General features: G+C 49.8%; 12 protein-coding genes across 12 annotated transcripts; 5 read left to right on the forward strand and 7 right to left on the reverse strand.

Moving 5' to 3' along the window:
• Window positions 1-69: 69 nt before the first annotated feature.
• N7496_007195 (putative mitotic spindle checkpoint protein (Mad2B)) lies at window positions 70-899 on the forward strand (the record flags this gene model as incomplete). The annotated part of the gene is made up of 2 exons (XM_056700124.1): window positions 70-426; window positions 513-899. 2 exons carry the CDS (start codon window positions 70-72, stop codon window positions 897-899), a joined length of 744 nt encoding a protein of 247 aa, XP_056555537.1.
• A 1,101-nt stretch (window positions 900-2,000) lies between these two features.
• On the forward strand, window positions 2,001-2,537 carry N7496_007196 (uncharacterized protein; the record flags this gene model as incomplete). The annotated part of the gene is made up of 1 exon (XM_056700125.1): window positions 2,001-2,537. One exon carries the CDS (start codon window positions 2,001-2,003, stop codon window positions 2,535-2,537), a length of 537 nt encoding a protein of 178 aa, XP_056555538.1.
• A 183-nt stretch (window positions 2,538-2,720) lies between these two features.
• On the reverse strand, window positions 2,721-3,659 carry N7496_007197 (WD40 repeat domain-containing protein; the record flags this gene model as incomplete). Its single annotated transcript, XM_056700126.1, has 1 exon — window positions 2,721-3,659. The coding sequence occupies one exon, from the start codon at window positions 3,657-3,659 to the stop codon at window positions 2,721-2,723; it is 939 nt and encodes a 312-aa protein (XP_056555539.1).
• A 1,317-nt stretch (window positions 3,660-4,976) lies between these two features.
• On the forward strand, window positions 4,977-6,146 carry N7496_007198 (uncharacterized protein; the record flags this gene model as incomplete). Its single annotated transcript, XM_056700127.1, has 1 exon — window positions 4,977-6,146. One exon carries the CDS (start codon window positions 4,977-4,979, stop codon window positions 6,144-6,146), a length of 1,170 nt encoding a protein of 389 aa, XP_056555540.1.
• Window positions 6,147-6,352: 206 nt separating this feature from the next.
• On the reverse strand, window positions 6,353-7,743 carry N7496_007199 (putative sister chromatid cohesion protein Dcc1; the record flags this gene model as incomplete). The annotated part of the gene is made up of 3 exons (XM_056700128.1): window positions 6,353-6,681; window positions 6,742-7,490; window positions 7,625-7,743. 3 exons carry the CDS (start codon window positions 7,741-7,743, stop codon window positions 6,353-6,355), a joined length of 1,197 nt encoding a protein of 398 aa, XP_056555541.1.
• An 864-nt stretch (window positions 7,744-8,607) lies between these two features.
• N7496_007200 (RTA1 domain-containing protein) lies at window positions 8,608-9,913 on the forward strand (the record flags this gene model as incomplete). The annotated part of the gene is made up of 2 exons (XM_056700129.1): window positions 8,608-9,121; window positions 9,186-9,913. The coding sequence occupies 2 exons, from the start codon at window positions 8,608-8,610 to the stop codon at window positions 9,911-9,913; spliced, it is 1,242 nt and encodes a 413-aa protein (XP_056555542.1).
• Window positions 9,914-11,044: 1,131 nt separating this feature from the next.
• On the forward strand, window positions 11,045-12,505 carry N7496_007201 (uncharacterized protein; the record flags this gene model as incomplete). Its single annotated transcript, XM_056700130.1, has 3 exons — window positions 11,045-11,151; window positions 11,172-12,228; window positions 12,281-12,505. The coding sequence occupies 3 exons, from the start codon at window positions 11,045-11,047 to the stop codon at window positions 12,503-12,505; spliced, it is 1,389 nt and encodes a 462-aa protein (XP_056555543.1).
• A 469-nt stretch (window positions 12,506-12,974) lies between these two features.
• Window positions 12,975-14,582, reverse strand: N7496_007202 (ANP1/MMN9/VAN1 family protein; the record flags this gene model as incomplete). The annotated part of the gene is made up of 4 exons (XM_056700131.1): window positions 12,975-13,250; window positions 13,307-13,626; window positions 13,686-14,389; window positions 14,503-14,582. 4 exons carry the CDS (start codon window positions 14,580-14,582, stop codon window positions 12,975-12,977), a joined length of 1,380 nt encoding a protein of 459 aa, XP_056555544.1.
• A 651-nt stretch (window positions 14,583-15,233) lies between these two features.
• N7496_007203 (glycosyltransferase family protein) lies at window positions 15,234-16,356 on the reverse strand (the record flags this gene model as incomplete). Its single annotated transcript, XM_056700132.1, has 2 exons — window positions 15,234-15,623; window positions 15,724-16,356. 2 exons carry the CDS (start codon window positions 16,354-16,356, stop codon window positions 15,234-15,236), a joined length of 1,023 nt encoding a protein of 340 aa, XP_056555545.1.
• A 1,817-nt stretch (window positions 16,357-18,173) lies between these two features.
• On the reverse strand, window positions 18,174-19,607 carry N7496_007204 (2,3-butanediol dehydrogenase; the record flags this gene model as incomplete). Its single annotated transcript, XM_056700133.1, has 6 exons — window positions 18,174-18,301; window positions 18,368-18,850; window positions 18,920-19,006; window positions 19,109-19,357; window positions 19,426-19,498; window positions 19,524-19,607. 6 exons carry the CDS (start codon window positions 19,605-19,607, stop codon window positions 18,174-18,176), a joined length of 1,104 nt encoding a protein of 367 aa, XP_056555546.1.
• A 360-nt stretch (window positions 19,608-19,967) lies between these two features.
• On the reverse strand, window positions 19,968-21,103 carry N7496_007205 (uncharacterized protein; the record flags this gene model as incomplete). The annotated part of the gene is made up of 3 exons (XM_056700134.1): window positions 19,968-20,272; window positions 20,332-20,787; window positions 20,845-21,103. 3 exons carry the CDS (start codon window positions 21,101-21,103, stop codon window positions 19,968-19,970), a joined length of 1,020 nt encoding a protein of 339 aa, XP_056555547.1.
• Window positions 21,104-21,800: 697 nt separating this feature from the next.
• N7496_007206 (uncharacterized protein) lies at window positions 21,801-23,632 on the reverse strand (the record flags this gene model as incomplete). The annotated part of the gene is made up of 5 exons (XM_056700135.1): window positions 21,801-22,683; window positions 22,848-23,219; window positions 23,271-23,324; window positions 23,387-23,494; window positions 23,559-23,632. The coding sequence occupies 5 exons, from the start codon at window positions 23,630-23,632 to the stop codon at window positions 21,801-21,803; spliced, it is 1,491 nt and encodes a 496-aa protein (XP_056555548.1).
• Window positions 23,633-24,458: the final 826 nt, after the last annotated feature.

Here is a 24,458-nt window from a genome sequence, read left to right on the forward strand (position 1 = left end):
CCCGTGGAAACGACATCGGATCGTTCAACGACAATGTCAATGGCCAGTGAAACCAGTAGTACCACCACCATGACAACCTTTTCCGCCCCGGTCCCTGCTACCAAATCGCTGCCCACCAATCAGTCAGCGCTAGCGGCCTCTTTCACCAACTTCCTTACGGTGTCCGTCCACCAAATACTGTTCCTGCGCTCCGTCTATCCACGCGCCACATTCCTACCGGTACGGGCATACAACTATCCTGTCCGCCAATCGCGTCACCCCAAGGTGTGCGACTATATCAACGATGCATCAATCGCAGTTGGGACAGAGATTTTGAAAGGCACAATCACCGCAGTCAGTATCATCATTTCATCTCTGCGCACAAACCAGCCCCTCGAACGATATGCCTTTGATCTCTCGGGATTCCCTCGCGCTCCATCTGGAGAGGTGAACACTACATTTGAGAGCAGAAATGAAGATTCATCCAATGCAGGTGCCCCGGGGGCCCCGCGCCAACTTCCGTCGATCTCGAGGCCCAGTTCCGAGCTTGTCTGGCCCGACTTGCATCTGCTTGTGCCCGATTGACACCCCTGCCACGAGACGATGAATTCAGCTTTACCGTATGCATCGAAGTTCGCGAGGATGCTCTTCCCCCGGCAGGAACTACCAACGAAGAACAAACGTGGATTGTGGCGGAGCCCGGCAAGGTGCATTTGCGATCCTGTACCGCTCCATACTCCGTGTCCAAGGTGCGAAATGGGGAGCCTCAGCATCAGCAACCATCTCCCCCGGTCTCGAATGGCCGCGCCAAAACGGTGCCGGTACGACGAGTGGAGGCTGGAGAATTGCGCTTGGAGTTGTGGGTGGAGGAGGCACGGCAGAAATTCGGCGAACCGGTGGACTCAGAGCAGCCCCCTTGAAACACACGCGCTTTCAAAAAAGAAGACCTTCTTTGAGCGCATAAAAAAGCCTTGGGGGACCATATTTCTTGCGTCATTCCCTGGCTTCGGGGGAAACTATGTTGTTCCTTTGTTCATTGGTCTACCACCCCGTCCCCTATCATCCTCCACACGACCATGCCACATTGCCGCCACTCATCCACCTTTTCACCTTTTCTTACCTCAATTTCAGTCTCATTCTTGATTTAGCGTGACCAATGATCGAACATATATGATGGACGAGGGAATTAAGAATTGCCTTCCGCAAGAAAGTGGCGCAAATACATAAAACGGGAAGCGGGAGATATTTGGGACTCGCATGGCATTTACTCACATAGATCGGGTTCACATCTTTTTTTTCTTCTTTTAGCTTGCTCTTAGTTTTTCCTTTTCTACATTCCTCTCTAGGATACTTTTGGTCCTCTTTTACGTTTACGACACTCGTTCTTTCCTTCTCTCATTATTTGACCTCACTTCCTCGACTTTCTTGATCATTGACGGTCTATCACATTAGCATATTTCCATGCCGATCCCTGGGTTTTTTAACACTCCTCGTTGGTCTTTTTTGCTGCGGTCTGGCCTTTTCTCTTTTTTTCTTCCATACCAGCCTCATGTATCTCATTCGTCTCCTTTGTTGAACTTTTCAACTACATGAATCTCCAATATTTTCTTCAGCCAATTGCCAGTTCAATAATCTAGTAGCCATTTCTACATAAATCCGGCTTGCCCTCTTGATCCAGTACGATCTACTATACCTTTCTTTCTTAGTTTCGTTGTTCATACCCAAGCCTGTGTTCTCCATTATGCACTATCCCGTGGCAGCTGCTATTCAACCCGGGTTTGCGGATACCATTGTTTGTCTTTCAAGGCTGCAAACGCAAAATATGCCCTTCTTTCTAATCCGGTAGATAGTCATTCGTCTACCTCCTTTAGCTTGATGTAAAAGATTCACTGTATTAGGTACATCTTGCTTTATTGACTATAAGCCCAACTTCTCTATCCCCCTTTCCTTCTTCCTCACTAGATTCCCTCCACTCTACTTCTCTAGCCAGTCTGAAATCTCTTCATCCCTATCTCTTCTAGATGGCTACGGCGGATCGACCCTCGGGTTCTCTTCAACCTCAACAGCAGCAGCCGCCTTCGCAGCAAAATTCCATGTTTTCTCAGCCAACAGCGGCCACGGATAGCTTGCAGCAGCAACAAAACCAGGCAGAGTCCGGACTCCCACCCTTTCCACCACACCGTCCATCATGGACCGACTTGACCGGCCCAGAACAAACTGTGACTGGGCAACCACAGCAAGACTTCCCACGAAGACAGCCGTCTTTCCAGACGAACCATCCAAAGCCAGCAATTCCAAGCCAACCACTTCCTATACCACCTGAATCGCACCAGCCGCAGCCGCAACCGCAACCGCAACCACAATTACAACAAGCTCGTTCTCAGCATGGGGCGCCGTTAGCTCTACCGGCGGAAGCTGTCCTTGTCCCGCATACCGTTGGACAAGTGGGATCACATGTTTTTCCCATTGCTAGTGGCCAATACCAGATTCGAGTAATCTCATACATGGAAGTGTTGATACCCATGATTCCTTCTCCTGCTCAGCCATCGTCTCAGTGATTTGGGAGCTGAATGAGAGGCGAGGCATGATATTCGTTGGCTTATCGGCGTGACGTGTGCTGTTTCCCTTGTCGAGATCGAGTACTTCAATGTCTGGCAAATTTCCCGTGATGTGAAAAGATTTGGGTTCTCTATCTGGAGACCCACAGATGGTTCATGCATTAATCTCCCTTTCTAAGAATTCTATTTCAAAGACCATAAGTTCTCGTCAGTTTCCAAAATTCTGACTATCATATCGTCAGCTGTAGACACCACTAGCTTCCCGTCCCGCGAAAAGGCCATGCCCCTTTCCCAGCCTTGAACCGGCCCCAACTTGCCGCAGGCTGTGCCCGTGCTCGTAGTCCAAAGTCGTATTGATGAGTCGTCCGACGCAGAGACGACCAGTTTGCTGTCCGGAGAGAAAATCACATCTTTCACCCAGCTCGAATGTCCCTCGAGGACCGTGGATAGAGTACCCGCTCGCCACAACCGTGCTGTTCGATCTTTCGATCCAGTGGCTACCATCGTGCCGTCTGGTGAAAAGTTCACGGCCCGCACATAGTCAGTGTGGCCTTCAAGTACGGCACGGGCAGTACCCGTTTGTATATCCCAGATGCGAGCCGTGTAGTCATCGGAAGCAGATGCCAAAAGCTTCCCATCCGGCGAGAACTTCACCGTCCGCACCCAGCCAGTGTGGCCGCGGAAGACTTGGATGGTGTTCCCAGATGCAAGATCCCAAAGACGGACCGTTTTGTCGTCCGATGCCGACGCTATCAACTTCCCGTCCGGGGAAAACGCAGCCGACCTCACACAGCCGGAATGGCCTTGAAATGAACGGGATACGACCCCCGTGCCGATTTCCCAAACTCGCACGATCATGTCGTCGGAGGCGGAAGCCACCCGCTGGCTGTCTGGTGAGAAGGAGACAGCCCTGACCGGGCCGGAGTGCCCTTTGAATACTCGATATAACGAGCCCGTCGCCGTCGTGCCCCAGACCCGGACCGTGGCATCATTCGAAGCCGAGGCCGCCATCGTGCCATCCGGGGAGAGGGCCACATCCCAGACCCAACCAGAGTGGCCCTCCTGGAAGGTGCGACGCGGCACTAGCTTGACATCTGGAGAGTTGGCGGTTGGAGTCTGCATTGGTGGCGGCAGTGACCCCCTTTTCCTTGGGGGGTGAGGACGACCCTCGTGACCAGAAGGGGGTGGAGGGAGTCAAGATAAAGTTGGAATATATTATTTTCTCGGAGTTGAAGGGGTTATTTTTTTTATGTTTTTTTTTTGGACTCCTTCGGTGAAACTTGAAATGGTTGTTTTGGATGGTGGAGATGGTCGTCGCTGACACAAAAAAATGGCCCAATTCCCCTCATTTTCTGCGCCCCTCTTCATTTGAAGATTCCCCCTCCATGCAAATTGCCCATCACCGATGTCATCACCCATTAGGTAAGCGGGCCTTTCCAACCTTCCACCCCCACTATTCCGGATCCCGTGACCTGCTCATACCCTACTCACCGTTGACACATCACGTGATAAACTCACATGACCTTTCTTTGTGTCACATGACTCTTACTTTATCACATGATCTATTTCACTTATCCCACGTGATCTCACCCATCAAAAATGGAGAACACTTCCCCCCTTCCTAAGGGACCCACCGTTACGTCAACGGCAGGTCTAACCGGTCTACAAAACTAAAGTCTGTTCAAGCGATTGGAAAGCCACTAAAAGAACATTCTGATTTGCAGATTAAGCCTCCTCCCTTCCCTTATCATGGCCGCTTTCTGTCGCTTGCCCTCGGCTCGGGGTGACAAAGAGAAACCCCCGTCGGCCGCCGCTTTCCCATCAAGCCCCCCGGCCCGGATGATGATGATGAATGAAACGCGCAAGGATGGAGCCAATTGAAGCGGGGACGAATCGAACTGGGATCGGAATTGGTGTGTGTCACAATCTCTCTCGACTTGCCCGATCCTGTCCACCCCTCTCTGTAGGGTGCGTAGGGCGTGCCCCGGATTGATACCACGCCGCCGGCCCTTACCCGTGGGCCCTCCAAGGGCGGTTCCCTATCCACTTTTGAACCTGCCGACCCCGGATTTCTTTTTGGATGTCTCTTTTTTTTTCTCTTGGTTCCTTTCTTCATCTCCTGTTTCTCGTTCAAAAAGAGAATACACTTCGTCATTCCTATCGGGTGCTCTGAACATGATCGTGGAACGTGAAGATATGCAAGGAATTTGACGATTTACTACATACACTTTCCGGTGACATTCCGCTCTCGTGACCAAGACTGTACGCCGATCTATACAATTGGTTCGGCTACTATTCAGTTTCGCCTTCTCTATCCGAAGCTCTAAATTGGCGGGAAAGAGTCGCTCGTGGAGACCTTCACCAACGACCTCAAACTACCTACTCAGAGAGTAGCTCATTCTCAAAGAAAACCTCATACAGTACAGCCACTACTTCACCATGATTGCCGCAAATGTTCCTCACCTCCCAGACGGAGACTCGCCAGATTTAATCTTGGTCCCCGCCACTCCCGAGGAGCGCATCGCCTCCATCAAGCTCAACAGTATTGCCTGGAAAGGTCCCTTGGACGTCGAAACCTACATTGCGCGTGAAGATCACCTCTACAGCCAACGACTTACCCGCGATGGGCTCACCTGCTGGATCTTGGTCGACGGTACCGAGCCCGAGGGCGATCGCACTATTCTAAGCTCCTGCGAAACCTACCAGAAGAAAGCCCTACTCGCACATGACGGCCAAGTGGAAGATGTATCCACCCACGGCATAGGAAGTGTCTACTGCAGGCCGGAGTTCCGGGGCAAGGGTTACGCAAAGCGCATGCTAGAAGAGCTCAGCCGGAAGCTTGATACGTGGAAAATGGAAAAGCAGCCGCGAGGCAGAGCATTGTTTACTATTCTGTTCTCGGATATCGGCAAAAAGTTCTATGCACAGTTTGGCTGGCGGCCATTCTCGTCCTCACACATGGTGTTGCCGGCTCGGGCGAAGGGGGAGCTTTCCAATGGAGCGACAGGGAAATGTGCCACACGGGATTTATATGCCGAAGACGTCGACAAGCACATGTGCAACGGTACGGTCATTGCCAATCTGTGTGAAGAGATGCGGGTTGCCTCGAAAAAGTCACAGACCGCCACCGTGGCTATCCTGCCTGATTTCGACCACTTTGTATGGCACTGGGCTCGTGAGGAATTCTTTGCACAGCAGCTCTTTTCACACCGCGCTCCACCAACCATCAAGGGCGCCGGGAATGACGATGCTCGCGTATACTGCGCGTGGAATCGGAACTTTGGCGAGACACCCGAGGACAGTGTGCTTTACATCTTGCGGTGGGTGTACGACGAGCCCACATCACCCGAGCAGGAGCAAGTGTTAGTCCAGGCGATGGCTGGTATCTTGCGGCGGGCACAGCACGAGGCAAAGGAGTGGGGACTGAGCACCGTCGAGTTCTGGAATCCGGAACCACTCCTACAGAAGGCTGTCAAGGTGCTGGATCCCGATGCGGAGGTTGTGCACCGCGAGAAGAGCAGCATTTCTAGCCTGCGCTGGACCGGTGACGAGCACGGGCTTGGTCAGGATGTGGAGTGGGTCTTGAATGAGAAGTATACTTGGTGCTGATTTAATTTGCTTGGGTATCATTTTCGGGAGGTTCTGCCATTTAATGATTTCGGTCATCTTGTCATGCTCGAAGGCTCAACTGCGGAGGAGTCCACAACATGAACTACTGGGTGGAAGTCGTGACATAATTCTTTTAGAGGGTGCCTGGCATTAATAGATCAGGTCACTCCATCAATGACGCGACAGCGCATTTGATGTTTTGCAAATCAGCGGCGCTTTTGATTTTTTAGCAATTCATGCCAGTTTCTGGTCGTCTTCGCTTTGGCAGCTGCAGCCGGTGCAGCGGCAGAAGTCTTGCTGACTTGCTGCCGTTGCGATGGCTCAACGAAGCATATCGTTGTAGGATCGGGGCTCTGGTAGGACCCCGGCTGTAACTTAGATAGAGCGACCTCGTCTCTCCAGGATTCTGGAAGACAATCTTTCCACTCACGGAGGAAGTCGCTCCGCCCGGTTGCTGATGATGGTGTGGGTGCTGTAGCAGCGAGATATATTTCGCCTACCCATTGCGTACACTCGGCCTTGTCAAAGCTCGCCCCTATATAAGTATCAGATTGACCGAACGCGGATCTGTAACATCGAGCCATTAACAACTTACACTTGATTTCGTCAGCCAACGATGGCCGCTCGTCTTCCACGCAAAGCCTTCTCGCCACGGCTTCAAGGAGCGCCCGTGGGAATGGCTCTGAAGCATCATCGTCGTCAAGAACCGACTTCCACAGGTCCCCAACAAGGAACTGCTTTTCCAGGTCGATTCCTTGTAGAATAGCACCCTCCATCAAGCGCTTCCACACATTCAGCCGCATCCGTGCCGAAGGCCTCCAGCATACACCTTGCTCCTCGTCGACAAACGCGCAAATCTCCGTCCAGCCAGCTTCGCACTGAGCCGAGGAAACGGGAACATCCACAAGCACACGATCTCTCATTTGTCTCGTCTCAGCCGGACCCAATGCGCCAGCCCCATTCGAAGACTCGTCCATAGCGATATCCCCGTCATCATCGCCGCTCCGTTTTTCATATAGACCCAAGCTCTTCTCCAAGAAGGGTACTGCAGAGAACCCTCCCGGCGGGACGTGTAGTTCCAACGTAGATCCGCACTTCGCAATTGCTGTCACGGCCTCGTCGGGAAGATTTAATGTCCCGCTCTCGCCAGCCTCCTCTTCGACGACTTTGATGTCTGCCCTTGAGATCTGCCCAAGACTAGGTCGGAGGATGTGGAGAGAGTTTGATGATTGGACTTGACGGATACGGTATGTTTGCGTAGGCGTGCACAGGTTGACATATTCTGGGGCACTGGGATCGACCACGGCACGGGCGAGTGCGGCAGAGGGGGATTTGAGCTCGAGCCTGGTAAAGCAATTTCTGTCAGAGATTATTTTGCGATAGTAATCCAACCAGATAGTTTCAAGCAATGGATTAAGCGCTAGGTAGGCCTAGATTTAACGCTTTCCGAGCATCATGGCATGGAGTTGTCCACTTACGCTGGGGCATCCTTGGAAGACAACAATGCCTCTAATTCCGGGGTAAGCTCCAATAGCCGGAACCCCTGTTGGGGGTGTGTATTCGTGAAAAGAATACTCCGTGAGTCTTGAGTCGCCATTGGAACGAGCGAATGCCTTCGAATGCGATCTGCAAGAAAAGTCGATGGGATGCCAGGAAGGAAACGCGCGGGGACGCGATAGACACGCGCTCGGCGTGCACGGACCGCCGTTTAATGGCTGGCCTACCGATCAAACTTCTCGACTTGGGACGAATTGATCGCAATAATGAGTCACGTTTGTGCTTCTCGGGTGTTTTCGAGTAAATCTGAGTTGTAACATGGGTTTTAGGCATTCCACTGCTGTGGTAATGCTTACTTGTTTCAGCGCTACATGAACCCTTTTCGGGAAAAGGCGGACTTGATGCTTACTACATACGACTGCGAAAATCATACCCTTACATTTATGGATGATGATTCATGCTGCCCACGAAGATTTATTGAAACAACGCTAAGCAAATGCCACGATGGTGAGGTTCATGAAACAAACACCACACAGCCTCGCGCTAGGCATACCGACCAAGGCCCCCCAATCAGCCACACCAACGAATTGGAGACGATCGAAATTGCTTGCCCACTTCCTTAAACGAGCCTCTAGAAACGAGTCAGCCAATCACAACAATCCAAAGCTACGATTCATTTCCTCATACTTGTTCTTCCAATATTTACACTCAACTATGCTATGCTCTCTGGCTAGCATTTGCAGCTATTTGATACTAATGTTCTATAATTATTTCAGGCAACTAGATATGGTTGTTTGCAGAGTCATCGACCATCATGATCTTTACTTATAAGAAAGCAGTCAGTCTACAATATCCAGCAATCAGAAGCACTTTGTTCAATTCCTGTACATCTGTGACAGCGCTCCTTTCCATAGATTCTTGTCTCCAAAGATTTCCAAGTCAATATCCTTTTGTCAGCAGAAAGATGCGACCGGGCTATCTTTTTATATTATGGTCTTTACTAGTGACATCTCTCGCGGTCTTTGCAAAGCCAATTCAAACACCCGCACCGGTATTTGGCCTGTCACCTCGAGATGTGACCGCAACGACCACGGCAAAAGCAACAGCCACAGATCCAACATCGACAACAACGGAAACAGGATTTCACTTGACATTGAGTCTGAACCTACCCTCCAACACTTGTACACCCACTGTTGCACCAGACAAGAATGGCTGGGTTCCTGCTTCGCAATGCAACGCCCTCTATCTCTACTACCCATCTTTCGGCACAGCAATTGCATTCACCATCCTCTTCGGCTTACTCACGATGGCGCATCTTGTTCAAGCTACTATCTACAAGGCAGGCTTTGCTTGGGTCGTTCTGATGGGTGTTGCATGGGAATGTGTTGGCTACATCACCCGTGCATTGAGCACACGCAATCAACAGGATACTACGATTGCCACCATTACCCAAATCTTCATACTTCTGGCACCATTGTGTAAGTTTTCAGTCCTCGCAGTTGATTCATGATTACACGTGCTGATTCTTGACCTTTGTGATAGGGGTCAACGCCTACTGCTACATGGTTTTAGCTCGGATGATCTACTTCTTCATACCGGAACGTCAAATCGGAATATTTAGGCCCTCGCTTCTAGCAACAGTCTTTGTCTTCCTTGACTTTGGCTCCTTCATCATCCAAATTATCGGCGGCATGAGTGCAAGCCCAGGTCAATCCAACGAAGAAGTTATGAAAGGAATCCACATATACATGGCAGGCATTGGGATCCAGCAATTCTTCATCATTTGTTTCCTTGTTCTCACCATCCAGTTTCACAGACAGATGTTGCAGCTGGACCGCTCGGGAAGATTATTCCCAGAAAAGCGGCGTTGGAGACATCTACTGTACGCTTTGTACGGAAGTCTTTTGTTCATTACAGTGCGCATTATCTACCGTCTGGTCGAATTTTCGGCTGGTGAGACAACCGCAAATCCCATTCCTTATCATGAATGGTATATGTATGTATTTGATGCGGTGCCGATGCTCTTTGCTATTGTGGTTTGGAACGTAGCACCACCTGGTGCGGTGTTACAGGGCCCTGATGCGAAGTTACCGCCCAGTGGATTGCGCAAGCTTCTTACTTGTTGGAACTGTTGTAATTTGTGCGTTTGCTGTGGCTGTGCGTGCTGTTGTCGAACGTGTAGGAAGCGGGAAAAGAAAAGGATGCAACGGATTCCGGACTCAGGAGGGGAGGAGATGTTGCCGCTGAGGGAGACTTCACCATATCGTTAGTCAGAGATATTGTTATATAGAAGTGACTTGAAGCGTTGTTAGAGATGGTTTTTAATCTTTCTGTTTGAACTCTTCTACAATAGTCGCGTAACCTTTTACTACCTACCAATATCAAGTCCAATCTCTTAAATCACCCACGTTATAGTATATAATACTAGTAAATAGGGTTATAGATAACGCTTTAGTAATGAGCTGTGTAATGTATAATGTAAGCAACATAGTTAGACGTACGTACGTACTTAGGTAAGAGGATTTTGGGGTATTCGGGTAGAGCGTATAGGACGGTGGAAGAGCGGTAAAGGCACTCGTAGGATGTAGGAGTTTTGGGGAAGTCCCCTCTATCATCCGCCGTATAGACGGAGTCACACAGTGCGTGTCCCTTGAGCCTTATAACCTCACTTGCCACCGGCAAAAAGACTTCGTTATTCGCGAATTACTATAGTAGTTCTGCAACGGCCTTCTTGACACGTCCAGCGAGACTACTATACTGTTGTCTATCTACCAGATGCTATGACAGATGTATCGTATAAGATCTAGCTAATACCTTACACGATCTACTCCCTAGCTAGGGTACTATAGCTAGACTATATTAATAGGCATAATATAGGGATATAAGGGTAGTACGCGCCCCCTCCCCACTGATCTACCGCGCTCTTGATCCTACCCCCATATGCCAGATAATCTCCCAATTTGACACAAATCTAATGAGAGCTGCTAAGGTATCGCGAGATAGCTTCTCGGCCGTTAGGGCCTCGGAAAGAGTCCCGTTGGGAGCTGTACTCGAGGATAATGCATCTCTCTCTCTCTCTCTCAAAGCTACCGACACCACTAAATCACACACTATCGGGTTTGATAACTTCCCCAGCACTTAAACTTTGAATTCGTCATTTTTATTGATCAATCGAGCTCACCAGAACCCCCAAATCCTCCGGCCGGGTTTCATTCATACCCGAATCCCGCCAGGAACAACACCCTTTAATAACAACCGCATATGTACTTTTCTCATGAAATCAGCACAAATTACGGTTCAGATACCGGATTTAAAAGTCAAATAACCCCTATAAATGCCGTGGGATACCATCCTCATTATCGTCTCTGGTTGATAGTATCCTGTCCTGTCATTCATACACCATGGGCTTCACATCCAACCTTCTATATTTCGCACTTCATCCAAACCACCTAGGAACATTAATCCAATGGTATCTCTATTTATTTAATACTGAGAAACTCACCGACAAGTACTCACCATTTCAAACAGGACCCTCCGCCACCGCCCCCAGCACCCAAAAGACGAAAACCATAAGACAACAACAGCGAAAACTTGCTTCGCATTCCTCCACAAAACAGGCCGCAGTTTCAGCCCCGTCGTGCAAGACCTACACCCAGAACTCGCATTACCAGTATGCATCTTCTATCTAATCCTACGCGGCCTCGACACTATCGAAGATGATCCCTCGATTCCGCTCGAGGTTAAAGAGCCGCTTCTCCGTGACTTCAAGAACGTCCTTGACAAGGATGGTTGGAATTACACTGGAAATCGCCCAGAGGAAAATGATCGTGAACTATTGGTGCAGTTTGGCAATGTTATTGTTGAGTTTAAAAAGATGAAGCCGGTCTACGGGGTGATTGTAAGAGATGTTACGGCGAGAATGGGGGATGGCATGGCTGATAACGCGCGAAGGGCGGCTGCGGGGGCTAGCAGTATTGATTCTACCGCGGAGTATGATCTTTACTGCTGGTATGTGGCTGGTATAGTTGGTGAGGGTTTAACGCGTCTCTTCGTCGAGGCCGGGCTCGCTGAGACAGACTTACTCAAGCAGGGTCTATATAAGCCGATGGGTCTTTTTCTCCAAAAGACAAATATCATTCGTGATATCCGCGAAGACTGGGACGATAGTCGTCGTTTCTGGCCGGAAGAGATCTCGTCCAAGCATGTCGGTGACTTTGAAGATCTATTCGACCCTGCGAAGCAAAGTGCTGCAGTTTCATGCAGCTCTGAGATGATACTGGACGCTCTGCAACATGTTTGCGATTGCTTGTCTTATCTTGCTGGACTACGGGAACAGAGCGTTTTCAATTTCTGCGCTATTCCGCAGTGTATGGCTATCGCTACGCTGGAATTGTGTTTCTGTAATCCGGCACTTTTTGATCGGAGTCTCAAGATTTCCAAGGGCGATGCACTGCGACTGGTCGTTGAGGCTAGTCGGGGGATAGAGAGTGTTTGTTATGTCTTTTGTCGATATGTTGATCGGATTCAGCAAAAGATTCAATCCGGGGACCCTTGTTATTTGAGAGTCCACGCTGCATGCAAAGAAGTATGTCTTCTTCAACCGGAGTAGTTGGGTCGAAATATCTAACTTTTCTTAGATTCAAACATTTGCCAAAGCGTTAGCAACTCAGAGTACTGATGGTGTCAGTGATACGATGGATGGAAAGACTCTCGTGTCCCAGGAGGGACTACCTCGGCACCAGTCCAGCATTCATCATAATACTCGGTCTGTCGCTAGGCGAGCGTTTGCATTTTCAGCAGGCATATCGTTGTCAGTGTTAGGAGTCGCCTGGGTCATCAAAGCCCGTTTGAACGCCGTCTGAACTATGGCCAGAGAAAAGAATCTGTAACAAACATTGTAATTTTCATTCAGAAAAACCATATTGCTAGCTCCAATAATCACGCCCTCTAATATGCTGTCTAGTATACCATGCAAAAAAGAAAACCACCCAGTAACACTGACCATATACATTTCAAAAGCATGAAAGACCAAACCCCCCCCCCCCCCCCCCCCCAAAGACGAAACCAAAAGGGCAGCATGTCTGCATCGCGTGTATGGCAGAACAGACTCCAATTTCAGTATAACGAAATGTGTTGAAATGAACCCCGTGAAAGAGGACCAAATCCGAAGACTTTTTTTATCGGTTAAGACAAGGTTGCTCTGAAGGTCACACCAAGTACCCCGTGTCATGCATACTTGGAATCCAGCCAGCTGGATTTGTCGAACTAGAGCCGACGGAGCAGATGAATGAAACAAGCGGTCTGTCCACCCCTAATCGAAGCGTAACCGCTCTAAACGTTAGAAGAGCCTTTTGCAGAGTCCTTGGCAGGATGAGCGGCAGGACCCTCTTCGGAACCCTTGTCAGAGCCTTTGGCGGCGTTGTGAGCCTTGGGTTCGCTGTTCTCCTTCTGCTCTTGGAGCTCTCGTTCACGTTCTTCCTGCTCACGGGCTTGACGCTCTAGTTCCATTTCCTCCATGTGGCGCAAGTCGTCCACGCTGGGCTCGTACAAATGCCAGATAGTGTAATGTGGGAGTCCAATCACGGAGAATTTCATCCGTTTGGCCATCTAAAAAGACGGTTAGCTGGAGGAATGTGAAAAAGGGGTGTATTAATTGATCTCACCTTCCCAAAACCCTCGGTCTCGGCGTGCTTCTCAAAGCTAAAGGCAGGGAAATGGACACCGGCGCGGAAGACCCGGGCCTTTGCCAGAATACTGACACCACCAATACCATCCAACTCCATCTCCATATCCGGGTCTCCGAAAGGATCGCGAAGGTAGGCCAGATGGGGTCGCCATGTTGCGTATTCGGCATATCCCTCCACAATCACGGCGTCCTCATCTAGCGTCTCGGCTAATGCCAATGCGGTTTCCGATTCTTGCCACGAGTTCAAATCGTATGGCTGTTCTCCACCGAGCCAATCTGGGAGTGGCCGCCACACATCTAGAGAAAAAGGTTAGCATAGTTCGCAGTGAATTTCTCACATGATAATAGTCACGTACTCGGAACCGTGACATCCTTGTTATGCCGCATCAAATCCTCGATAATCGTAAACGGTGCCGTCTCGACATCTGCATCTCTCCAGTAGACCCAGCTATGGGTAGGACGCAACGTCGCGCTAAGCAACCAATTCCTCGCCTGAGCCATCAACTTCCGCCGACTCGCCTGGGCCTCGAAACCATGCCGACTCTCCACATCCTGCTGCACCTTCTGACCAAAATCTTTCTCGATGACGGAAATCTCGCCAAAGTTCATCTTCGGATCCGGATCATTCTGCACCTCCTGCAGCATGCGCGAGAGCATACCCAGCGTGTCATCACGCGAGTCGGATACCAAGAAGGCCAGGTCGATCAGGTTGTGCGGGTAGGTGAGATTTCGTAGGTGCGAGAAGAACATGGGCAAGTGGGAGGAGGCATCGCGCAGCGGAGTTAGCATGAGGACACGTTCGCCACGCTCCCAGCCTTTCTCCGTGCCTTGGACTTCGGAGAGATCATAGTACCGGACTGTTTGAAGCTGGAGATCCCCCGAGGGATGTACGAGGCCGAGGGATAGGGTTGGAATGATGGCTGCGCGCCAGGATGGAAAGATAAAGATCACTAGAAGGAGTGATACCCCGCCTAGTAGGAGTAGTCGTTGGAAGAGCTGTCGTCGTCGGCGGAGGGCGGGTTGCGAGCGAGGTTGGAAGCTACTAAGAATTATCACGAGACTATGTTAGTGACGATTGAACATAGGAGGGATGCCGTTTCGATCAGCCATCATTTTTTGGCGATTGTCGCGACCCGCTCCAACGGGGTTCGTCATGCGCGCTTGGGAACGTACCGATTGGGCGAGATGGAGAAGTTCTTGGGCCCTCGGGGGTAGGCTGAATAGCCCTTCGGAGAGGCGTAATGCCTGTTCATTGCGGAAAGACGGGCAGCATCGAGTACGAAGAGAGATTGAAGAAGCTATTGCCCTGGAGGCTAGCGACCAGTCGTCGGGAGAGTCTCGAAGAGGCCAGCTCGAGATGGGATGAGGCGGTGGAGGAATGAAGGGAGATCAACAATGGCAGAGAAGGCGCGGGGAGGGGAGAATGGAAAAATGAAAATGAAAAGCAAGAAGATTTGAGAGAGAGAAGAGAACACAGGAAGGAAGCTGAATTGAAGTTGAAGGTATCTGGAGATTCGCAGGACTGACTGGCGTGTTTCCAGTCGGGCCGATCTGAGCGTTTGGCCCGAAACGACGAATCCGGTTGGCTGTTTGCAGCCACCAACGACAAGTAACTAGTTAAGTAACTACTATAGTTTAGTTGGAATGGAAGACAAGTCCATTGTTATGTACATTTAGTTTCTCTCCTGTAGTGTGGTATACGTAGTGATGTCGTCTTTTTGTACTAGTCGTACATTAGTTGATCTCACTAGTCTGTAGTACGTCAGACATTTTTGAGCCAATCGGCATCTGCCACTTTTTGTGTACAGTAGTTGTGGACTTTCAAACACTCTCCAAACATCATCATCATCAACAACCCCCCTGTTGATCTTGTTGATCCCCCCCCTCTCCTCCCTCTTCAATCCTTAATACGTCGTCGGTGCAGGACTAATCGACACGGGCGATCCCTTCGAACTCCCCTCTACCTGTCGCATCATCCGCACCAACAACGATTCCATCGTTGCACCTTGGCGAAGTGTCCCCAGGACGGATGCGGCCTCGTACTCACCATCTAGGATAAAGTACCTCTCGGCCTGCTCCACCGAAGCCCGACGGAATGCGACTTTGGCGATCGCCTTGGCCGGAACACTGGCCTTGTTGATCGAGCTGCGCGATACCATCCGCAGAATCGGTCCCAGCCCCGACCGCGTCTGATGTGCCACCCGTACCGACAAGGGGGCCCCTGTTCTCAGGTGGCTTTCCCCGGCCATACCCCCGGGATCTAGCGTGAAGATGTCCAGCGCGATGCTGCCAGTCTATAATTGGGAGCTTCTAGTCAGCATTTGGCTTCATCGCGGGAAATGAGAGAGCGGGGGTTGACCTGCGATCGGGTCAGACTCGAAGAACTGAACTTACACTGGCCAGGCTGCGTCGCAATGCATATAACGCCACGCTTGCAAGAAGCTTGCTACTCCCGAATCGAATATTCCCTTCCTTGGCACTCAAGATCGTCCCCGGCGGCCGCGTATCGCGCCCTTGCTCACGGTCGAAGAAATCGAGCCGACCTTCTGACGCTGTGGAGCAGCCGATGTAGATCACTTTCGCGCCTCCGTCGGGGGTTCCATCGCCTGCGCGGAACGCCTCGAGTAAGCCGACTGTGAGGAAGAATGGTGCGACACAATTGGTCTGGTAGACTGGGTCATAGCCGTCCAGGGTGAGTTCGTCGACGGTGTACGATGCAACAGCGGCGGAGTGAATTAGGTTGGAGATAGGCGGGATTTCTCTGCTTCGTACTCGCTCGATCGTCCGATGGGCAAAACTAGTCACTGATTGAAGGTCGGTGAGGTCGAGACTGAGGATCTCGATAGATCGGGGCCCAATTTGTCGGATTCGTGAGATCAAGTCCCGGGCATCTTGTCGTTTGGGATGTCGGGCTGTGAGGAGGAGATGTGTAAAGGGTTGTGTCTTGGCGATGGCCACGGCGATCTCGGATCCTAGTGAGCCATTTCCTCCGGTGATGATCACGGTTCCCGTTAGTGACCTCCCCATATCACTGTCGGTGTTTGTCGTTTTTGAGTCCGTTGAGATGATGCTGTGGATCTGCGGAAGGGATATTCTAGAGAACCACTGCTGCAATGATCAGATAGGCGGGTCGAGTCGCACCCCGAAGTGGTTTAGTCCTCAATAATGACAATATAAGGGAATGTAGGGAGGGAGAATCGAAAAGCTTAAAAAGGGGTATATAGATATTGAAAAGCCCAAGGGGGAATCCAAGGCTATAACCGAGTGTGAAAAAAAAATGAAGAGAAGAAAAAAAAAATCCACCCATGCCTCTCTGACAAAGACGAGCTATATACGGACTACGGAACCGCGGGCCTTGTAGATCAGAGTCTCCATCTCTTCAACCTGGAACCAGCGGGATCAAGGTTGAACGCAGTTGGGCCAATGGTTTTCAATAGGACATGAAGCGGTGTCAGTGTCGGCATGTCTCAGCTCACGGCTGAGGGGGCCTCCTTCAAGAAGACAAAAGTCGAGTGGATCAATCAGATGTGGACACAGACGACGTGCTGCGTTAGTGCGGACGTAGCGAGATGCCAGAACAGTCTCTGGGCGGGAACAAACCCATCCAAGTGGACACTGGGGACGCCCTATCCCCCTTTGAAGATAAAAATAAAAACTGGCTTTATGATAGAGTCGAACAGGGGCTTCCTTTTATCCCTAGTATAGTGGTAGGGTTTGAAAGGGTAAGGAGTTTTAACATTAGGTATGAACTCATCGAGTATACTACGGTAGTAACAGTTCTTTGTCGAGTCCACCACTATATTAAGAATGCTGGTAGGTGGCTTTCGGCCCGATGGTGTGCTTCCATGTGGCGCGCTGGAAAAGTCCATCTTGGGGCCTTGGCAGATCTCGATGGCCACATCATCAACACGAACCGTGGAAGGATCGGCACTTCAGATTGGCCCTAACGAAGGTTTCCGATCCGGGCGGCTAGTCCTGTACAAATTTCTGGTAGTCGGTTAGTTTGTGTTGGGCATGGTCTTGAACTGCCGAGCAATAGTACCTATACAGTTGTTGAAAAGAGCAATTAGGCCGACCCAGCTAGTTTAGCCAAGCTTGCTAAGTTGTTACAGTATACTGACGAGCTAGCCCAAGCGACCCGGTGCTCTAGTCATCGTTTGACACATCAGCAGCCGAGATGGCGTATGGAGAAGTGGGTAGTAGTACATATGGTGCTACGGGGTCTCCGAGCTGTACAAAAGGACCCCTAGTCAACAACGAATAATGCATAATACTTACTTCGACCCCACGCTGGGGTTTCGTGTGCGTTCGTTCGTCCCGACTGGTTCATCTGGTTGGTGGCTGTTGAGTTCCTTGTTGGAGGGCCCTTTCATCAATGCGACCGTCTTGGCTGCCTAATAATCATTCTGAGGATGAGATTCGATGATATTCCAGAAATATAATTTAACCATAACAATAAATTTTTTTTGTATAGCAGCACATACTGTAATCAGTACTATCATGGAGAGAAAAGCAAAAAATGACCTTGGCGCCGCCAAAAATGGGAACGGGGCTGGGAGGGCTAGGGATGATGTCATTCCGTTTCATCTGATCGCAAGTTGTAACATACTCGAAGCCAATGGAAATTGAATTCAATACTCAAAAAAAAAATCGGATGCTCAACTACAGTACTAGTGGGAGGTTCATTCTGAGTTTTCACTAAAGACAGTACGTTGACAGCCAACTTGATCGCGTAAATTAGTGATCGCCATGGTGGAGAAGTATGAGACCACGAAGATTCCCAATGCTTGAATAATACATCACCAAGTAAGTATATTTACTCGCGCGCGACTAGCTAATGCCAATTACGCCGAGATATCAACAAGAATCTTGATATGCTGATCCTTTTCGTGAATAAGTGCCTTGAATCCCTTCTCAACTATCTCCTCCATAGGAATCGTACTGGTGATCATAGATTGTGGCTGAATTTTGCCTTCATTTCCTCATATTAGCACAGGGGGAGACATAGCATTAAGGATTTGCAACAAGATATACTCACCCGACTCAATAGCACCAATCACACCCGCAAAGTCCCCTTCATCATACACCGCCGCGCCCGCGATATGCTTCTCCCCAAGGACGACAGCGATAGCATCCAGAACGGGCTTCTTCTCCCAGAGCGAGACTATAACCGTCGTCCCACGCACCCTAGTTCCTGCCATGGCAGTATCAAGTCCCGCCTGAACACCGGAAGACTCAAAGGCAACCGAAGCACCCTTGAAATCGCCAGTGATAGCTCGTATCTCTGCAACGGCGTCTACCTCTGTAGGGTCTAGAATGTGAGATGCCCCAAAGGTAGCGGCGAATTCGCGCCGTCGTTTGGAAACTTCCACCACGATGATTGTGTCGATTTCTCGTGCTCGCAGTACTTGGACGATTGCTAGGCCGATTGGGCCTGCGCCGATGACGAGTGCGGTGTCGCCTTTTTGGAGAGGGCTCCGATTGACGGCATGCCAGGCGACGGATAGAGGTTCTACCAATGCTGCAGCAGGAGTTGGGTTAGTAATCGGTGAGCAAATATTGATGGATATCTTTTGTTGGCTTCGCCTACCTCCGATTTCTAATGGAATTGATTCAGGTAGTTGGATCGCATGCTTCCTATCCACGACGATATGATCGGACAGACCACCGGCACTCCCTGGATATAACGGTCAGTACGTTTCAAGGATTCCAAGTAGTATGAAATTGAGCCAGAAGGGTGTACAGCTAGAGATATAATGCTCCAGGCTTTGACACCTACCACTATATCTAATGAACCCAAGCTGATCGCAGCAGTTAACCCGCCCCATTGAGCAGGACCGACAGGTACCGTCCGACAAATTAGGCTTAACGGCGACCTTGTCACCAACTTTGAGATCCGTCACATCTGTTCCAACTTCTTCGATGATCCCACTGAACTCATGGCCGAGCGTAGTAGGGAGTTTCTCGCCGGTGAGCGGGTGTGGAGTTCGAGGTACTGCATGTGGACCACCCATATACTCATGAAGATCTAAGAAGCGTCAACAGCCAAGTACATTATTATCGAAGAGCTGGAAGCCTTCATGGATGGTGACTTACCACTACCACATATACCGACGAATGCTGGTTTGATCTTCGGATGGTGAGAAATCCAAACCCCCCGTGGCAACAACTAGATTTTTAATGTCCCGACGTACCTTGACTTGTCCACTTCCACATACTGGCTCTGGCACATCATCTACTCGGACATCTTCTCTTCCATGATAGCGAACTGCTCGCATATTGGTCAGCGTCAGTTTGACTTTGCACAGGCTGAATTCATACACAAATTCAATTTCGCCAGAAAAGCAGCCGGCCTTAAAAGGGGCTGTAAATAGGGGAAATGGTCATCGGTTACACTATTTTCTGTCCGAGGTCCAACCCCGCATCTCCCCATGGGGTAAGACGAATAGTACACATAACAATGAGAGTCCCACATTTTCGGACACGGCTCCTGCGGAACGAAACCGTCCTCTCTTCGATGAGCCTTTGACAGGGATCTACGTCATAGAAGAATAGGCGAAAGAGCAATAAGAAGATGATTGGCCGTCATAAAAGATTCATTCATTAAAAGAACAGCTAAAAAAACAAAGTGAGGAGCTTCATTTGCTCTTTCGAGTCAGAAGCCCCTTAAGAGCCTCCGTTTCACCTTCCAACTTGGATACCTTGAGTCTCAACTCATCCCTCTCCCTCCGCATAGCCTCCAATTCATCTTCAAGACTCTTCATCCGGTCAACCCGTCTCTGGCGACATCTCCGCGCCGCGAGTGTGTTCATTCTCCGTTTTTCAACGCGAGATGAGTCCACGCGGGTCAGGACGTCGTCACCCTGTGAAGTGGCAGGGCTAGATAGAGATGTTGAGACGGATCCGGGAATCTGGGAAACGGGGGAAGCATGCGAGTATCCGTCTGATGAAAGAATTAGGAATGCTATCTTGAGATTGCAGTATATAGAGAGCGTCTCTTACCCTGAGAATTGGACGGACTGGGAATGAGGGAAGGGGGAAGAGGTCGAGGCTCGTTGGATCCCGACTCCGAAAGCGAACCGAAGGTAGAGGGTACACCGTAATCCCCGTCGTTGACGGTCACATGAACACTGTCAAAGCCGGAGGTATAAAGCGCAGGAGGGTCGATAGGTAAAAAGTTCCAGTCGGTATTGGCAATGGACAGATGCGGCTCTGCCCAAAGATCCGACTCTTGCGAGGTAAAGGTATCAAAGGATTGACTGTAGGGCGAAACCGAAGGAATACATTCCAACGGAGGTGCCAAAGAAGAGAAGGAGTGGTCTTGGAGTTGGTGTTGACTAAAAGAGTGACTAGACCATGGAGAAGAGTCCGCGAGGCCGTTTGAGTGATGGATCGAGTTGCTGAGGCTGCCAGAAGAGTACGAAGGTCTGGAAAATGGCCGCGACGCTGGTGCACGTGCTTGCCGACATGGTTGGATGCTTTAGTCGGGCCTGAGCGGGCCCGTGGCGCGTTAACTTGAGTTCTTGAAAGTGTAGCCCGGGAGTCCTAGGGGACTTGGAGGAGATGGGTTGAACTCGGTCACAAAGGCCCGAGGAGTGGTGTCCTGAGGAAGAAACGTTGGAACGAGGGGGGTGGTCGTGTTATATCCGGTAGCCAAGGGGGCTTGGAGGGCGGAGGGGGGCTTAGGCGGACCATCGAACACTTGGATGCAACGGACCCCCCACCGTTGCTGTTTCTCTGATTGGCCGTTGATAGAAGACTCATCGTGACTCATTTTAGTGCGTGTCCAATTGGCCTATCACGGCAAGGATTTACTTGAAGTGGGGCCAGTCTGGTACATGTTGAGTGGCACAAGTCTGTCAATCCGGAGATCTCCTGAAGGAAGAATGATAGTGTGGCGGATCAATTCAAACATCTTTGCCTGAAAATTCGGGTCAATACTGACATACAGCATGTTTTTCCAGTATCATTCCAGGGGTTGATGCTGCATTATATTGATTAGGTTCGTCGATTGACCCTGCTCACAGCCCCCGAGTCGCCCCCATTCATGCATGATCTGACAAGCATTTGGGCGTAATACTTACGGACACATCAGTACTCGAGCGAAAGTTGATGGAGGATTCTATGATATTGCTGGTATGAACATCCAATGCCATATAGTTACTGATGATCTCAATGCTTTTCATGATAAGACCGAAGCGTAGGCTTCCACAAGAGAACCCATTGCTAATCTACAAGCATTGGTCCTTGTTGTTTCCTTGAGATTCACTTGTTTTACTTGAAGTATTTGATACCAGGCTTGAAACCACAGCCAGGGTCGTGTTCTAGGGATGAGAAATGACGTAACCTGTATTGCGGAAACAGATACCCGCCCGGCTTAGAACGCTAGCAATTTGAGCTTATTTCGAAAGAAGATGAGACCATATTCATGTTTTGACAAGTCATTAAATAGTTGCATTTGCTACCTATCATCAGTCAAATGTGGACTCCCGCATGAACAAGCTTCGCCGTCGAATTTCGGCTCCCTTGAGCACAAGGACGACCGGCACGATGGAAAGTGCTACTCCTACAAATCCCAGCAAAGATCCAGCCCAACCGAACCCTAAATGTTCAAAGAGCGCTATGGATGAGAGTGGAAGAAGACCACTCATAACATTCCGGCCTAGCGAGGTGGCTGAAAGCGCGGACGCGGCATACCTCTCATAGGCGTCTGTCAGGTAGTTGATCACCGTCATCAGGATAGAGTATATCCCGACACCAGTGCACCCAATTCCTAGTGCAGGTACGATCCAATGAATTGAACCATGGCCGACACTACCCCAACCGTACCAGAATAACCCCCCAGAGAAGAGTAGGCTGCCTGGGATGGATGTATATAGTCGTGCCTCTGGGATCGGTTTACCAGGAACATCCGCTTGCGTGTTCCTCTTCGCAGATTGCCGGTACATAGCATCCTGAAGTGGATTGCACGTAAAACCAATGATTGCACCGACTAGTATAGAGAGTTCGACGAGGCCGACATTGAAAGCACCCCACTTGTAGTTCTCATGGAACGTGAGGTAGACACTGTCGAAGAAGAGGAACAGAATTCCCCAGGCGAAACTAACCCAGAGTGCAAAGAAGGTAACAACAGGCTCCTTGAGAAGCATTCGGGTTGGACGCGTCGAGGAGACTTTGAGTCGTTCCCATGCGCCAGGCATTTCAAGCTCGGTTTTGGTGTAGATCGGTCGACCCGTTTGCTCGCGTAGCTTTTTCGCGCGTTTGGCTAAAATAACATCTCCACGGGTCTCATATAGGATAAAGTAAAAGAGGGGGATCAAGGCCACTGCCCAGATTATCTGGCAATAGAAGATCCTGTGAGAAGTCAGCCACTAGATATTGGAAGTGAATCCGTTGGAGGAAGGAACATATAGCCTCAAATTTCATACCATCTCCATGAAGTACCGATACGGATTCTTTGCAACCCCCCGCCGATACACGGTCCAATAGAAATTCCAGCCACGCCAGCAAAAACATACAGTGATAGTGGACGACTGCGAGCCACACTGCCACGCCAGATATCGCTGATAGTGCCTCCGATGATGTTAATTGTGGATGCGGCTGCACCCCCGCCGAAGAACCGGGTTACCACCAAAGTAGCAAAGTTCTGGGCAAAAGCCGATGGAAAGAGACAAATTATGTAGATAGTATATCCAAAGGCGTATCCAGGCATTCGGCCCCACGATTCGGACAGTGGGACGAAGAAAGGTGGTAAAATCGCGGCTCCCATCTGGAATGACATCGTGGCCCATTGCAGGTTGGGGAAAGGCTGACTCTGGACGTGGAACTCCTTAGATATGTGAAGCTGTCCACCACTGTAGGATCCAGCTGGTATAGCAACAAGAATAGACCTGTTGATGTTATTAGCTTCGTGATAGGTTGGGGGTTGGAGATCAACTAACATGAAACACGTGGTTATCGTGAGCACCCATTTGTATGTCTTACTCCAATTGAATCTACAGTAATCAGGTATGCTTTAGAAGGGCTCCAGTCGCAGTACACTTTCAGTGAAACGTACGGATTTTCTGGATCATCGGGGCCATCCCAGTAGTGTATTTCAGCCTTTCGATAGTCTGGTGGTGACTTAGGGGGGCGGTGGAACAATCGATAGAAGCAAGACCGATTCCTAGCGTGCAGTGAGACTGGTTGTCCTCATGGAATTTTGAAAAGCTTTCAATTTGCCTATGTACCGCAATGAATCGGTTTGACTTGCACTCTCATATCCAGTGCCTCCTGGAGAGATGTACCCATCAGGATCATTCATTGGGAGTTTCTGATATGCATGTAACCTCTCCAGAGGTGAAGAACTGACTCTAAGCGCTAGAAAGAAATATCTAGCGAATTCAACATCAGGACATGGGAGATATCTTTTTTTTGTTAAGCGATGAGCTATTGGGACCCTCGGATGCGACTCCGAACCATTAAGTTGTGACTTGGTACGCGAAATGACGAAATCAGCAACCCCCCGGCCACGATATCCACGGCTTCAGCAGCCGAAATTCAACATATTGTGAACAAATTGAAAAGCCCACCCTTTGAGAGCAGAAAATATGGAGTTTAATTCAGGTATAAGGGGCTCGAAAATAGAGAGAGTTTTTGAGGCTCACGGGTTTCAGCTTACAACCAAATTTTGAGCCTTATCAGCATGCCGATTTGCAGGTGGATGATATACGCATGAAGTCATTTCATGACGGATCAGATAACAATCTACCTGAAATCTGGCTGAACAACAAAAATATCAAGCTTGACTCCATCCCCGGACCTATCTACTGTGGTGAGTGTTAAGAAAAGTTGCTATTGATTACCAGCTAGAGCTACTCCCTGTAAACAGACTAACCATTCGGCTAGCTTATCGACATCTTCCAGGAGTCTCTTACGCCGGAGAACCAGTAGCTGTCGCAATTTTAATGAGAATATGATCGGAGAAGCCTTAATAGAAGTGCCGTAGTTGACAAGTAGTAGTCAGCTAGGAATTTCACTACAGGAACGGGTCAAAGTAGGAAGGTAAGAGTCGGGAAGGCGTATGAACCGTAACAAAGGAGCTATCGATATCTAAACTTGGTAAGATATTCCAAGTGTGGAGTATTCCA

This window comes from Penicillium cataractarum (genome assembly GCF_028827025.1).
Source record: "Penicillium cataractarum strain IBT 29864 chromosome Unknown utg000005l, whole genome shotgun sequence".
NCBI lineage: Eukaryota > Fungi > Ascomycota > Eurotiomycetes > Eurotiales > Aspergillaceae > Penicillium > Penicillium cataractarum.